We start from the raw sequence: 15,527 nt of genomic DNA, 5'->3' as shown, positions 1-15,527 counted from the left end.
TGCAATACCAACCAATTTATTAATGCATATACACACGATCCAGATCAAGAACCAACTTCCAGATAAATATATATATAATTGTTCGTCAATCTAATGCTACTCTAACACGAGTTCCACATAACTTCATACCTTCATATAAACCTTTTTTAATCTACAAAACATATTTACTTACAACATAGATAGATGTAAAGTACTGTTTTTTATTATTATCCACCGATTCAAGATTTGGAATTTCAGTTAATTATTCGATGAAATGAGTCAAGATATTGGTGGTTTCAGAGCTTAAAGTACGTATAGAGAAGTACTTCAACGAAGGAAATAAAGACACTTTGCACGGAGTTGTTGAGGGACTTCTACAGAGAAGACTTGTTGACAAACACGGTGATACAGATGATAAAGTGATGGACTCACTCCAAAGCAACCTTTCAAAGAGTGAAAGATGAAGACTTTGAATCTGATTTCGAGGAAGCACACTCTACAAAGACTTTGAATGTGAAACAAAGACTCCAAGCCAATCCAGATTTTATGCAGAAACTACAAGCCAAGATCATTAGGTCTAAAGAATCTTTTTTTTTGTCAAACGGTCTACAGATTCTAATCACATTAACGCATGAAGAAACTTTTCTGGATGTGGGATCCTAAGATTTGATGGTAATTTCATATTTGTTTTGTTTTTTGTGGATTGTGAATCTCTTCTGAAATTAAGGCTTCGAAATAGGATTTGGATCTGGCTTAGAAATAAAGCAACTCATGAAAAAAAACAAAGATAGTACCAGTTTTGTTTGTGTTCTTAATTAGATGCAATGTTTAGCAACAAATTAATATCATTATGTATTTTAACTTCAAATCGAAATTCAAGAAATAGTATTTTATGCTTTAATAATACGATTTATTTATACGGTCTATTCTTATATTATGAGAAAAGCAACGAAAGAGAGCTGTATAACAATAAAACGTAAGCTGACTACACAAACCATAATATGAAAAATAATCGACTATTATTATCTGTTTCCACGATGAAGATGAAGGAACTCTTAACCTCCACAACCACCGCCGCAACCGGCTCCGCCACAACCTCCGGCAGCGGGTGTGTTACCAGAAGTGGCTCTGTCGTCGGAAGCTCCATCGGCGCAAGAGAGTAATACGGCCGAGAGGACACAACAGCCTAATAGAGCCAAGAACACAACATGAACAAGGTAACTAACATGGAACTGTGTTGTTGTCGCCATGCCCATTACATCTTCTAAGTGTCTAGCCATCTCTCTCTAGCTAAGATATGTTTTAAGTGTGGATGAGATTAAGTTGTTTAACGTGAATAGGTTTCCTACTTATTGTTGATAAATTCGTACGTAAGACCATTGACTTTTTCATAAGTTATTCGGTTTGACTATAAGGTTCTATGAAGAATATGTGTTCTTTATGAAAATTAAAAGAAGGAAGACTTCTAAAAAGTCATGCATGGTCCCAAACACGATTAACTGTGGAATTTTGATGTTTTGATGTGATTCGGTGTTTAAGTGTTGGCATAATCAGATGGACTTTGTTATAATTTATAATAACAAATTTTATATTCTTTGGAATAATTTAAAACTTAAAGTTCAAGGTTAGCCAGGGGTTTATTAAAATTTTATAGGTCAAGAAAGAATACTGTCTTTAAGAAATTTCTGGCTACCCCTTTAAGAAATACTGTCTTTAAGAAATTTAGATAACTTGCATACATACTTCAACTTTAGATTTTTCGAGGAAATTTACCTGTTTTATGTTGACCATACTAAATTGGGCTTTTTGCAAAAGTGACTCAAAACTTGGAGTCAAACAGAAAACTAACCTTTTCTTTTGACTCCTTTTTTTTTTGAGATTTTAACCCCACACCTGCATTTTATCTACGAAAATGCCATTAACATTTTGTTTTTTTTTTTTTTCGAAAATGGCTTCTTTACTGTCTCAACCTCATCTTCTTCAAGTATTTACAATATTGCCACTGCAATGAATAGTGGCAACAACCTTGTACGAACTGTTTGGAGCTTTTAATGCCCTTTAATGCACGTAAATCTCTTTACACTCTCTCTGTTTCAATTGTTATGAACTAAAAACAACATTTCTTTCACTTTCTCTCTATATTCATCCAAAAAACTCAAGCTTTTGATTCAAAATAGTGGTTGTAACGGTTGACAGAGCCATATTTCTTTCGTTTTTACTTACGGTTGCTTTCGTTTGAGGTTCTGGGTGGTTGGAGAAGACCCTGTGTGCAAACGAAGTCATCTCACCTAGTTTAAGGTACGAATTTGAATTTTTTTTCAAGATCTGTTCGCGTAGAAGACTTACTAGTAAGTCATCTATATGTAGAAGACTTACTGATGAGTCTTCTGGTCAAACGGACGACTTAAATTAAGTCGTCCAGCTTTGTTTGTTAAAAAAAACACTCCAGACGACTTATATATACGTCGTCTATGAGAAACGGGCTAGTTTTGCATTTGACCGAATCGTGTCAGATCTTTGACTATTTCTGGACGACTTATAATTCAGTCGTCTCTGGGAAAGTTAAAATTTTAATATTTTATGAAAACTTGACGACTTACGTGTAAGTCGTCCTAGGTTAGTTTTGTAATTGAAAAATAAAACTTCATAATTTAACTTTAACCAGACGACTTAATATAAAGTCGTCCCTCCAGAAGACTTAATTTAAAGTCGTCCGGGGAAAGCAAAGTCGTCCAGAATTTTTCCCAATTTTCTGGTCAAACCTTGCTTATCCCGGACGACCTTAAATTAAGTCGTTTAGCTGGACGACTTTCATCTAAGTCGTCTGGAGAAAGTTAAATTTCAAGTTTTATTTTTCAATTACAAAACTAACCTTAGGACGACTTACACGTAAGTCGTCAAGTTTTCATAAAATATTGAAATTTTAACTTTCCCAGAGACGACTGAATTATAAGTCGTCCAGAAATAGTCAAAGATCTGACACGATTCGGTCAAATGCAAAACTAGCCCGTTTCTCGTAGACGACTTATATATAAGTCGTCTGAAGTTTTTTTTTTAACAAACAAAGCCGGACGACTTAGAATTAAGTCGTCCCTTTTAATTTTCAATTGCAAAAGTGACCTCTTTAGACGACTTACCTTTAAGTCTTCTGGACGACTTAATGCTAAGTCGTCTGCGGCAATGTTTATTGAACTTCTTCATTTTCTCTATGTTTACTAATGTGTTTTATTTTGAATATTTGCAGATGATTTTTCAGTTACATGCAGTGTATGGAGAATGGTTGTTGAGAGATTTCCGTTGGGATTTTGTGGTTGATGATCTCAAAGGAGCAAGATTGTTTTTATTGAATGAAGATTCAACACATGCTGAACTTGTTGCAATGGCTCAAGAAGATTATAACCTGGACATGAGAACAGTGAGTGTGGAGATTAGCTACTCATTACCAGCAGAAATGATGATGGCTCCAGGCAGTCTTCCCATTCATGTTACAAGTGATAGACAAGTTCGAAACTTGCTGGAGATACTCAAAACCCATAGAGTATGTCTTTGTGTATCAAGCCGCAGCAAGGTCGAAACGGTTTCAGAGAAAAGGGATATTGATGAAGCTGGTGAATGGGAAAAAGATGTTGGTGATAATGATGAAGCTGGTGAATGGGAAGAAGATGTTGGTGGTGATGATGAAGATGTTGGTGATAATGAGTTTGTTGAAGATGAAAATCAAGATGGGGAGGAGGAAAATGGGGAGGAGGATGCTGATAATTCTATTGTTGGTGAAACGGATCAGAATGGTGGGGATTACAGTCTTTATGGAAAGGTTCCAGATGAGGACGAGGAAGATGATGATAATATTTGTTTTGAAGAAATCCAAAAGGCATATGCTAAGACAAATGCTATTGAAGGAGGAAAATCGAATGGTACCATCTATGTCAACCAGAGTTTTGTTAGCAAGGGTGCACTGCTTTCAGAGCTGCGGTTGGCAGCAGTGAGGGGTAAGTTTTCTTTCAGATTATACAAATCAACGAAAACTCTCGTTGTGGCAACATGTCCGGTTAGCTATTGTGGATGGAAGGTCAGAGCGAGTGTCAAACATGGGACAAACACGTGATTGTGGTGTCTATGGAGTGGAGAAAATACCTTGCTCTCATGCTATAGCTGCTGGAATACATGCTGGTTTGCATATCTCCACACTTGTATGTCCACTGTACTCAAAGAATTATCTGTATGCAGGATACTCAGAGAATATATATCCTATCGTGTCACAACATATTGAGGAACGAGAATGCTTTCCTCCAGAACTAAAGCGTGGTCGGGGGAGACCGAAGAAATCAAGATGGCAATCTTGGTTGGAGCTATCTAGGATGAGAGGACACAAACCCAGGAAGAAACACAGGGCACGGAGATGCTCAAACTGCAAGGAAACTGGCCATACGAAACCAGAATGTACACAACCAGTTGACTAGTTGTCCAGACGACCTAAATTTAAGTCGTCCCGTCTTGATTACCCGTCCAGACGACTAAATATTTAGTCGTCCAGTGTATTTTATTTTTAGACGACCTTCTACTAAGTCGTCCAGTGTATTTTATTTTTAGACGACCTTCTACTATCCCTTCAAGTGTATTTTATTTTTAGACGACCTTCTACTATCCCTTCAAGTCGTCCAAACCTTCTAGATGACTTATTTGTAAGTCGTCCAGTTGGAAAACCTTCCAGACGACTTATAATAAGTCGTCCAAACCTTCTAGACGACTTATTTGTAAGTCGTCCAGTTGGAAAACCTTCCAGACGACTTATAATAAGTCGTCCAAACCTTCTAGACGACTTATTTGTAAGTCGTCCAGTTGGAAAACCTTCCAGACGACTTATAATAAGTCGTCCAAACCTTCTAGACGACTTATTTGTAAGTCGTCCAGTTGGAAAACCTTCCAGACGACTTATAATAAGTCGTCCAAACCTTCTAGACGACTTATTTGTAAGTCGTCCAGTTGGAAAACCTTCCAGACGACTTATTTGTAAGTCGTCCAGTTGGAAAACCTTCCAGACGACTTATTTCTTCCAGACAACTTATATCATGTTCAAATACAAAAATCATGTTAAAAAATCATGTTCAAATACAAAAATCATGTTAAAAAATCATGTTCAAAAATCATGTTCAAAAATCATACATGCCCACGAACTTATCACCATCCACATTTTCTTTCAGATGCTGATCAACAAGCTCCTTCCATATATCCACCGCCATATTATCCCTCATTTTCTTCGCGTTGCACCTAGCAAAGTCTTTAGGGTCAAAGGAGCCCCCGAGCGCATGACATTCAATGTACTTTACAGTGTACACGCCACAATCACCATTGTTGGCCGTGGGTACACCTTTCAGCGGTCTCTCATATGTGTATGGCTCCAACCCGTATTTGACCCGCATTTCGTCGGTGGCTGCGCACTCAACAAGCAGATAAGGGACCATCTGGAGAAAAGGCTCCATTATCGCATCCCATGCGTCTGGTACACTAGATGAAGGTATGCTGTCCCAGACGACTATGTGCCTCTTAGGGATCGATATCCAAATAGCAACCCAATGCTTGTCGTCCAAGTTCACTGGCGCATAGATATCATCAATGTCCTCCCCCCACTTCTTGTTTGATTGGCAAAATGAAGGTATTGATCCGTCATAAAAATACGACGCCCCACCAGGTAGAACTCTTCCTAAACCTTTGTGATCAGGTTCCGATGTTTTGAAGAGCTGATACTGCTCTCTCCAAGACTGAGAAAAGTTGTGATCCAGGAAGCACATTCGCTCGCTCCTGAAAGCTTGTGGGTTCTCCTGATACCTCTGCCTTAGCACATTAATCCAAGCATCTATATGCTGCATATTAAATATAACAAGTTAGAAGTTACCAGACGAAGACGACTTATATTTAAGTCGTCTACGTGGTCGTCCAAGTAGACGACTTTCCAGACGATTTATCTTTAAGTCGTCTGGAAAGTAGTCTACTTGGACGACTTTGTAGACGACTTAAATCGTGTGCAGAAGACTTACGCAGTCTTCCAGCCATCCTCTGGCTGTCCGGAGGAAGTGGTACCACCTTGTTGGTGATGTACGTGGTTTGTCCTCGATCTTAGTTAAATAATGACTGCAAACAAAAAAGCAATCAGTTTTGGACGACTAAATCAAGCTATTATGGGTAAAGCAATCACTTACGGATCAGTTTTCAACCAATCAGCGAGTTCCTTCAACTTTTCTTTGTTTACTGGCGGAAATGGATTATAGGCTGCCACTTTATCTTTTTTTTTCTCTGCCATATAAGGAGATCTCACAGTAGGAGCAGGTTTCTTCGCTCGTTTACTCTTTGCACGCTTGTCCAATACAACCAGGCTCGGTTGTGAAACTGGATCGCTTGGCTCGGTGGAAGCGAGGCTCGGTTGTTGATCTGTGGAAGCGAGGCTCGGTTGGTGATCGGTGGAAGTGACAGCAACAATCTCTTTGGAGGTGACACCATCTGCTTTATTTACCGAGTTCGCCTCGGTTGCTGTATCCTCCGGCAACCACCTCTGCAATAAAAGTTGCACACAAGTTAACCCTGGACGACTTAAATAAAAGTTGTCTGGACGACTAGTTAACCCTGGACGACTTAAATAAAATTTGTCTGGACGACTAGTTGACCCTGGACGACTTAAATAAAAGTTGTCTGGACGACTAGTTGACCCTGGACGACTTAAAATTAAGTCTTCCGTGGTCAACTAGTCGTCCAGACAACTTACGTTTAAGTCGTCCAGGGTCAACTAGTCGTCCAGATAACTTTTACAGTCGTCTGGACAACTAGTTAACCCTAGATTTGATACTAACATCTTTGATTTGAGGAGGCTGTTTCTTTTGAGGAGGAGGCTGTTTCTTTTGAAGAGGAGGAGGCTGCTGCTGTTTCTTTTGAGGAGGAGGAGGCTGCTGTTTGGTTTGATGAGGAGGAGGCTGGTTACTAACCACGGTTTCATTGGCATGAGGGGTAGCCTGTTTGTTTCTACCCCCGGTTTCTTTGGCAAGAGGGGTAGGCTGTTTATCTTGAGGGGTAGCCTGATTGGTTAGAGGTGGAGGGGTAGCCTGATTGGTGACACCAACCTTCTTCTCCACAGCTTCCAATCTATCAGACAACTTCCTAAACTCCCTCATGCACTTATTAAACCCTTTTTTCATAGCCTCAGCTACGCCCTTGAACATAATTTCCAACTCCTCTCTGGTCACCCCTCTAGCCTCTTCTCTAGCCTCTTCTCTAGCCTCTTCAGGAGCCTCTTTACGAGCTTTCTTCCGAGGTCTTGGATTGTCTTCCTCCTCCTCCTCCTCCTCCAACACAACCATCTCTTTGGCCTTCTTCGATGGAGTCACAACCTTAGGTTTTGTATTGACCTTAGTACCAGTGACTTCCCAGCAATCCATGGTCCACTTCCACGGTCTCCGCTCATACATGACTTTAATGATGTTCTCCGCGGGCAGGTCCTCAACCTCAGAGTCCCATTTTGGCCACATTTCACTAATGTCCTTCTCAACAAAGTTGATCACGCGGGTCTGCAGTAAATAGAAGAATCGAGTTAGATATTTGAAAAAAAATACTAAATAGACGACTTAATTATAAGTCGTCTACTAAGTCGTCCAGCTGGAAGACCTTCCAGACGACTTATAATAAGTCGTCTAACAAGTCGTCCAGATGGAAGACTTTCCAGACGACTTAATTAAGTCGTCCGATAAGTCGTCCAGCTGGGAAGACTTTCCAGACGCCTTATTATAAGTCGTCTAATAAGTCGTCCAGATGGAAGACCTTCCAGACGACTTATAATAAGTCGTCTAATAAGTCGTCCAGATGGAAGACTTTCCAGACGACTTAATTAAGTCGTCCGATAAGTCGTCCAGCTGGGAAGACTTTCCAGACGCCTTATTATAAGTCGTCTAATAAGTCGTCCAGATGGAAGACTTTCCAGACGACTTAATTAAGTCGTCCGATAAGTCGTCCAGCTGGGAAGACTTTCCAGACGACTTATTATAAGTCGTCCGATAAGTCGTCAAGCTGGACGACCTTCCAGACGACTTATAATAAGTCGTCTGCGCAGTCTTTTGGATTGAAGTAAATACCTGACTCAAGATAGCAGCTTTCATTGATCTGCGGCCTCTGCTGCCCTCGTAAGCCAGTATCGGTGGAGACGGACTGTCTGCTCTGGGACCACCAATACTAGCACCCAATTCCGGCATAGCTGTGTACGTCCAGACTTGAAGAACTTGTATAAACCCATCCACGGTGTAACAGCCAGCAATTTCTTTGTTCCACAAAGAGTCCATTAGCACCTTAAACGCGACTCTCCCCCATGGATAATTCTCAAACCGTTCTAAATCCATCACTAGCCTTGCCAGAGTAGATCGTGTAGCGGTTGAAAACTTTCTCCCTTCAATGAATCCAGTGAAGATGGAGAGGTACGCGAGCCGCTTGCGATCTTCCCTGGACCAATCCCCGCATCTCTTCAGTGCTGCTATTATCTGATCAGTAGTTGGCCCAGCTTCCAGATGAACTCCCAGCATCCCCCAGAAAGAAACCATCTCTGGGGTAACGTCACATTTTGGTGTCTCAGGGTCCTCGATGTACTCGCAGTTTAGACCAGTGAGGTTTTCAAACTCTAACAGTGAAAACCTCAAAGGTTCTGGACCAACGAGAGACCACATCTCATACTTCTTCTTAATGTCCAGCTTGAAACTGAGCATGTAGTGAACCAGCCTTGAAGCCCAACCAAATCCCTGCTCCTTGAACTTGATGAAAACTCCCAAACTCGACTCCTTGAGCTCTTCAAATTCGTCATCAGTAAGAGCTTTCCTAAGAGCAGTATGCAACTTGCTGTTATCCGTATGATACGAAATGCTATTGTGGGCTTCTGGCTCTTCCCCTGATGTGTATAACCTACGGGGGAGTTCTGGAATATCCATCCTTTTTGTCTGCAAAATAATCAAAGACAACAATATAAGTCCAGACGACTTAGTAGACGACTTATAATTAAGTCGTCTGGAAAGTCTTCCAAATGGACGACTTATATTTAAGTCATCTACTAAGTCGTCCAGTTGGAAGACAAAGCCGGACGACTTAAATTACTTACAAGTCTTCCAGTCGCAGAAGGAGTTGGAGTACTCGTCATTGCGGTTATAGATCTGAAAAAATAAACGTGAAACGGTGAGAATGAGTAAATTGATAGAGACAACGTTTTATGTTCATCTTTTCCTCGAGATTGATGACTTAGCGGCGTTAGGGTTTACAGAGAAACGGCGCTAAGGTTTACAGAGAAGAAGCGGCGGCGCTAGGGTTTAGAAGAAGCGGCGGCGCTAGTGTTTAGAGGAAGCGGCGGTGAGAACGTTGGTGACCACGGTGGCGAGGGCGACGGTTTGTTCGGAAATTTGGAAGCGGCGGCGCTAGGGTTTAGAGGAATCGGCGGCGCTAGGGTTTAGAGGAATCGGCGGCGCTAGGGTTAGAAGAAGCTGCGGCGACAACGGTGAGAATGAAGTGAGATAGATAGCCGACGTTGAGAACGATGGTTTGTTCGGAAATCGTGGGAATTCGAAATCGCCTTTGAGAGAGAACTGTTAGGGTTTTGAGAGAGAACTGTTAGGGTTTGTGAATTTCGCGAAAAATGAAAAAAAAAAAAAATCACCTTATATATTGGGTAAATAATCCGGTTAGCTTTAAAAGTACATTGGTAAACTTTAAGGTTTGGTCCGGTTTAGACGACTTATTCTGGCTGATAATGTACAACAGACGACTTAATATTTAGTCGTCTGTTTTCAGACGACAAAATATTAAGTCGTCCTAGACCCTAAAATGAACCCCTAAACTAAAATGACTAGATTAACTAACTAACCACGTTATAAAATCAAATTATACTTAAATAGTGTTTACTATACACAGAAATGAACACGCATAAGTAATTTTAAAAATTTTCAAAAACGGTTTTAATGCTTTCCAAAATCTAACCCTAAGAACACATACAATACTACAACATATGTTGATGAAACATAAACTAAAGAATATCATGACTCACTACTTTCACTCATCTATGCTGAAAACAATTGAAATTTGTTATAACTTAATTTATACCTCCTAAGACATATGTTAATTACATAATTCCCATTTTTCACTTATCAAAATATTTTTTACAAAATTTTTAAATAATGTTTAAGACTAACTGTCCAGACGACTTTCAGTTAAGTCGTCTGGACGACTTATTTTCAAGTCGTCTAAACAGACGACTTGCGAGGGGTAGAAACGTAAAAAAAATTCCGTTTTTTTGTTTGGTCACAAGGGGATAGTTGTAATTTCAATAGCCTTTTAGGTTACTTTTGCCTTTGACCCAAGTTGGGGTATTGTTTTGGTTTGACTCCAAGTTTTGAGTCACACTTGGCAATTCTCCCTACTAAATTCTGGTTAGAATAGTCAAACCCCTTATATTACGAAAATGAACAGCTTGATTTGCTTTGTAGGTTCTTAAAAAGTTTTTTTTTATAGCTTAAGATTTGACTGGTCGTTCAATTAAACTTGTTAAATCCAAAATTATGTTAAAATAATCTGCAGTGTTTAATTCTCATTTATCATTGTTCATGTAGGTGGGCTGGGCAAAATATCCGTAAATTTTATTTGATTCGTTATCCGTTCTGATTCGAACCGAAATATCCGGAAATCCGTAACTTTTCAAACCAAAGTAAATATTAATATGTGATATCCGTAAGAAACGAAGCAAATCATAAATACTAATATTCTTAGAAACATTTATCCGATTCGATTTGTTATATGCATATATATACATATATTCAAAGAAATATATATATATATATATATAATTTTAATAACTTTTTATTTTTGTAATAAAATAATAATATTTTAATTGTTTAGATTATTTATTTATATTTGATATTTTATTTATTTTTACGGATCAAATAGGATATCCGTCAAAAATCGAAAAAATTTCGGATATCTGGGACACCGAATATCTGGGTGGCTACGGATCAAATCGAATTGAATAGTTGATTATTCGGACGAAACGGATCGGATGCCCACCCATGTAAGGAGTTTATTAAAACAATATACAAAAGAAAAAACGAACAAGTGACGGGTTAGGCATGAAAAGCTATAACTCTTCGCTTTTCTATTTCACGTGGACCACTACAAGAAAACAACGGTATTCTGACGGACATTCCGACGGAAAATGAAATTCTCGGAATTTCCCGAGGAATTTCCTCGGAATATACCGACGGAATTCCGAGGAAACATCAATCCGTCGGAACTAGTGATCGATCGATGCATTTTTGGACATATACCCATCGATCGATCACATTGTTACGCTTTGGTCCATATATCTTAGTGATCGATCGATGCATTTTTGGACATAAATCCATCGATCGATCCGTTTATAAAAAAACATTCGAGATTTTGAAACCCCAAACACTAGTTCCTCGGAATTTCCTCGGAATATTCCGAGGAAATTCCGAGGAACACTTGATATCCTCGATCGATCGATGGGATAATCCCATCGATCGATCACATTGTTTCGCTTTGGTCCATCTTCGTGATCGATCGATGCGTTTTTGGACATATATCCATCTATCGATCCGTTTATAAAAAAACATTCGAGATTTTGAAACCCCAAACACTAGTTCCTCGGAATATCCTCGGAATATTCCGAGGAAATTCCGAGGAACACTTGATATTCTCGATCGGTCGATGGGATAATCTCATCGATCGATCACATTGTTACGCTTTGGTCTATCTTAGTGATCGATCGATGCGTTTTTGGACATATATCCATCGATCGATCCGTTTAAAAAAAAATTGACGTTTTGAAACCCCAAACACTAGTTCCTCGGAATTTCCTCGGAATATTCCGAGGAAATTCCGAGGAAGAAAAGGGTTTCCTCGGAATTCCCTCGGAATATTCCGAGGAAATTCCGAGGAAATATGGTTTTTAAACCGAAAACAACGTTTTTGCGGTTTGAATAACACCTATATAACCCTTATTAAGTGTCTTACGTTCATTATGAAGTCAAAAATTTGTTCCTTACCCTATAATAAACACTTTTCCGATTGTATGAACGAAATCCCCACAACATAAGAGAAACACTTATACACTTTAATGAACGGTAAAGAGAATAGTTACAATTCGTTTTGAAATTTGTTATTTCATGGTTTATGCTCATCTATACAAAGAATCCTCAATTGTATGCATTACAATTGTATAAGAAATGAAATACGGAAAAAATTGATGTTTTGAAACCCCAAACACTAGTTCCTCGGTAATTCCTCGGAATATTCCGAGGAAATTCCGAGGAACAATATAAATTAATAGAAATACATGCACAGGATATTCTTTTTCCTCGAATTAATGAAAATATTCCGAGAAAATTCCGACGGATATTTAAGTGGCCGTCGGAATTTCCTCGGAATATTTTCATTTAACCGGGCAAACAAGCCGCCAAATATTTCGGGAAAATTGAAATTGAAAATACTGAGGGAATTCCGACGGAAAATATCCGTCGGACCCAAGGTTTTATAAACTCCAAACGCATCTTCTTCCCCATTTCTCTCTTCTTCCTCTCCGGCGATCTCTCTCTCCTTCTGGCGTTCTCCACCTTCTCTCGCGACGTACTCTCCGGCGAATCCTTTCCACTCCCTTACAAATCATGTAAGGACCCTATCCCACTCTCTTAGGTCCTATTTGTTAGGTTTTTAAGTAGAATTGATGATTTTAGAAGGTTTTTGATAGATTTTTGTTAGGGTGATTGGGTAGGATTGTGATTTGTTGTGTAATAGGTTTAGAATTGTGATTTGGTTGTGTTGAATTGATTTAGAACTTTTTTATAAATTGTTCATTATTTTTGTATTTACAAAACGTTTTTCTATATAAATTCGATTTTACAAAACGTTTTTTGTATATAAATTCGATTTTTGGATTTATAAAAGATGATTTCATATTTATAAAAATATTTATATTTATTAAAACTAATTTTGTATTTATAAAACATTTTTTGATTTATAAACACTATTTTTTTATTTTTGTATTTATAAAAACTATTTTTAAATATACAAACCGTTCTTTGTATATAAATTCGATTTTTGGATTTATAAGAGATGATTTCATATTTTAAAATTAATTTTGTATTTATAAAATATTTTTTTTATTTATAAACACTATTTTATTATTTTTTGTATTTATAAAAACTATTTTGTTTTTATAAAAAGATGATTTCATATCTATAAAAATATTTATATTTATAAATCTAATTTTGTATTTATAAAAAAAAATTTTATTTATAAACACTATTTTATTATTTTTGTATTTATAAAAACTATTTTGTATTTATAAAAAGATGATTTCATATTTATTAAAACTAATTTTGTATTTATAAAACATTTTTTATTTATAAAAACTATTTTATTATTTTTTGTATTTTAAATATGTTTTCTATTTCAATTTTAATTTTATATTTTCGAATTTCAATTTAAAAAAATAAATTTATAATTTTTTTTTTTAATTTTGGAAATATTCCGAGGGATAAATCCGGCGACATCTTCGTCGAAATATTCCGAGGAATTTCCGACGAACTTGTGGTCCTCGGAAATTCCGAGGAAATAGGGTTTCCTCGGAATTCCGTCGGAAATTTCCGAAGGATTTCCGAGGAAAGATGAATTTCCGAGGAGTTATTTCCGAGGACTTTTTTCCGAGGAGTTATTTCCCTCACTATGCCGCTGTTTTCTTGTAGTGGACTAAGTGTTCCTTGTTTGTAAAAATTTGGCTATACAAATTAAAAATCAAATCAAATGTTCTTTGACGAAAGCCTAATGTTTGTTCTTCTCCTTTTTCATTTGGAATCTTCTTTTTCTATCATTAAACATATTTATATATAAACGTTTATATATATATACTGATCTAAATTTCAAAAGGTTTCTTTAATTTTTCTTGGGATCACACGTACTAGTAGGTTCCAAAGTTAGATGGATTACCTAAACACAATCACAATGCTTAGCGCATACACATCTAATACATCACATTATTAGAGGTTAAGACCACGACAGATATCTAACAATAACAAAATGTATGGTTTGATTTAACCATGGTTTATGGGGAAAACGGCCGATTCCACCATGAACTTGACGTCTCCATTGTTTTCATACACAAACTATTGAATCAAGCCAAAACCACCACGAACTAAGTTTAATTTTGAATTTCAGACATGAACTTTTTCAATCTGGTTAATAACTACATAACCGAATCTGATTTCGGTTTATTTAGCTTCGGGTGCTGACATGGCACACACGAGGCTAGAATGGTATTGGTCGGTTTAAAATCAGACCAAATTAATTTTTTTTCAATTTGCCTTGACAAAACGGCGTCGTTTTGTCGTCTGAAGTAAAAAAAAAATTGGGAAAATTAAAATTAGGGTTCATCGTGATTTTAGAAGAACAGAACAAAGAAGAAGAAAGAGGAAAACAGAGACGACATGGGAGATACCGGAAGAGGCTTTCCGACCTACTGTAGATGTGGCACACGAGTCATACGGCTCACATCAAAAACCATAACTAACCCGGGGCGTCTCTTTCACAAATGTCCCTATGGCAATGAGGTATGTCAGAGACTGAGAGATTGAATGATGAACCCAAAATGTTGTTAGTTAGTTTTCTTTTGTCTTTGTAATGAATTTGATAGGGAATTTGATATCATAGATAGAAAATGAAGATATAGTGGAATCATGATTGAGCCGACTGATATTAACGTAATGTCGTATTGTTATAGAACAATCGTCATCATTTGTTCAAATGGACAGATGAATCAATGGTCGAGGAGATTGAGGATATGAAGCAAAAATTCGATGAAATTGAGAGAGCTTCAAGCACCTTTGAGAAGGGTTTACAAGTTTGTGAATCTGAGATGGAATCTCTTGCAATCGAAACTCGCACTTGTTGCAGTGTGGTTAGCGGTTATGAGAAGGAGCTAAGAGGATTTGAAAAGGAGATTGAAGATGTCAAGATGGAACTTAAGAGCTTGAAGAACATGGTTGTGTGTGTGTTGTAGTGTTTGGTCTTTTGTATAAGCTCTTTATGTAGTTTGGTTATGAATCTGCATTATGTTTGTAGTAAGACATGTATTATTTAGTAAGAAGATGAACTTGTCTTGTACTGTGTCATGTTTTATGTAGTAATAAGATGAACATGCGGTTATTAAACATGTTTGCCTCTATTTTAAACACCAAAAGTAGTGGCTTTTCATAAAAAAAAAATACCATTAAACAAACAAAAGTCTTGGAGATGACACACAATTAGTTTCAAAAGACAAGAAACATAACCTTAGCCTAGCAAGCACAATAGAGATGAGATAAATACAGCAAAAGAATCACATAGAACTAAGATTCTAGTCAATCACTTGGCTAAGCATTGGCTGCGAGCTTTCCTTGTTCTTCTTGGGTGGACGTTGAATCTCAACACCTATGCTAGAACATTTTCTCGAATTGTGCCCAACTGCTCCACATCAAATTGGTGTTCAT

At 37.6% G+C, this 15,527-nt stretch overlaps 2 protein-coding genes across 2 annotated transcripts; one reads left to right on the top strand and one right to left on the bottom strand.

The window, feature by feature from the left end:
* Positions 1 to 187: 187 nt before the first annotated feature.
* On the bottom strand, positions 188 to 1,806 carry BNAANNG22400D. Its single transcript, XM_048744560.1, has one exon. It carries the CDS (start codon positions 1,257 to 1,259, stop codon positions 1,035 to 1,037), a length of 225 nt encoding a protein of 74 aa, XP_048600517.1. The 5' UTR covers positions 1,260 to 1,806; the 3' UTR covers positions 188 to 1,034.
* A 12,680-nt stretch (positions 1,807 to 14,486) lies between these two features.
* Positions 14,487 to 15,058, top strand: LOC125580035 (uncharacterized protein At4g04775-like). The gene is made up of 2 exons (XM_048743979.1): positions 14,487 to 14,609; positions 14,780 to 15,058. The coding sequence occupies exons 1-2, from the start codon at positions 14,487 to 14,489 to the stop codon at positions 15,056 to 15,058; spliced, it is 402 nt and encodes a 133-aa protein (XP_048599936.1).
* Positions 15,059 to 15,527: the final 469 nt, after the last annotated feature.

The sequence above is a fragment of the Brassica napus genome, chromosome C1, assembly GCF_020379485.1.
Source record: "Brassica napus cultivar Da-Ae chromosome C1, Da-Ae, whole genome shotgun sequence".
NCBI classification, from domain to species: Eukaryota; Viridiplantae; Streptophyta; class Magnoliopsida; order Brassicales; family Brassicaceae; genus Brassica; species Brassica napus.
This window is presented reverse-complemented; position numbering and strand designations above follow the sequence as displayed.

Excerpts from the sequence above, each read along its gene's own strand:
- BNAANNG22400D (XM_048744560.1), bottom strand. The coding sequence starts at position 1,259 with ATGGCTAGACACTTAGAAGATGTAATGGGCATGGCGACAACAACACAG.
- LOC125580035 (XM_048743979.1), top strand. The coding sequence starts at position 14,487 with ATGGGAGATACCGGAAGAGGCTTTCCGACCTACTGTAGATGTGGCACA. Across the intron at positions 14,610-14,779 it reads AATGTCCCTATGGCAATGAG|AACAATCGTCATCATTTGTT; the intron begins GTATGTCAGAGA and ends GTATTGTTATAG.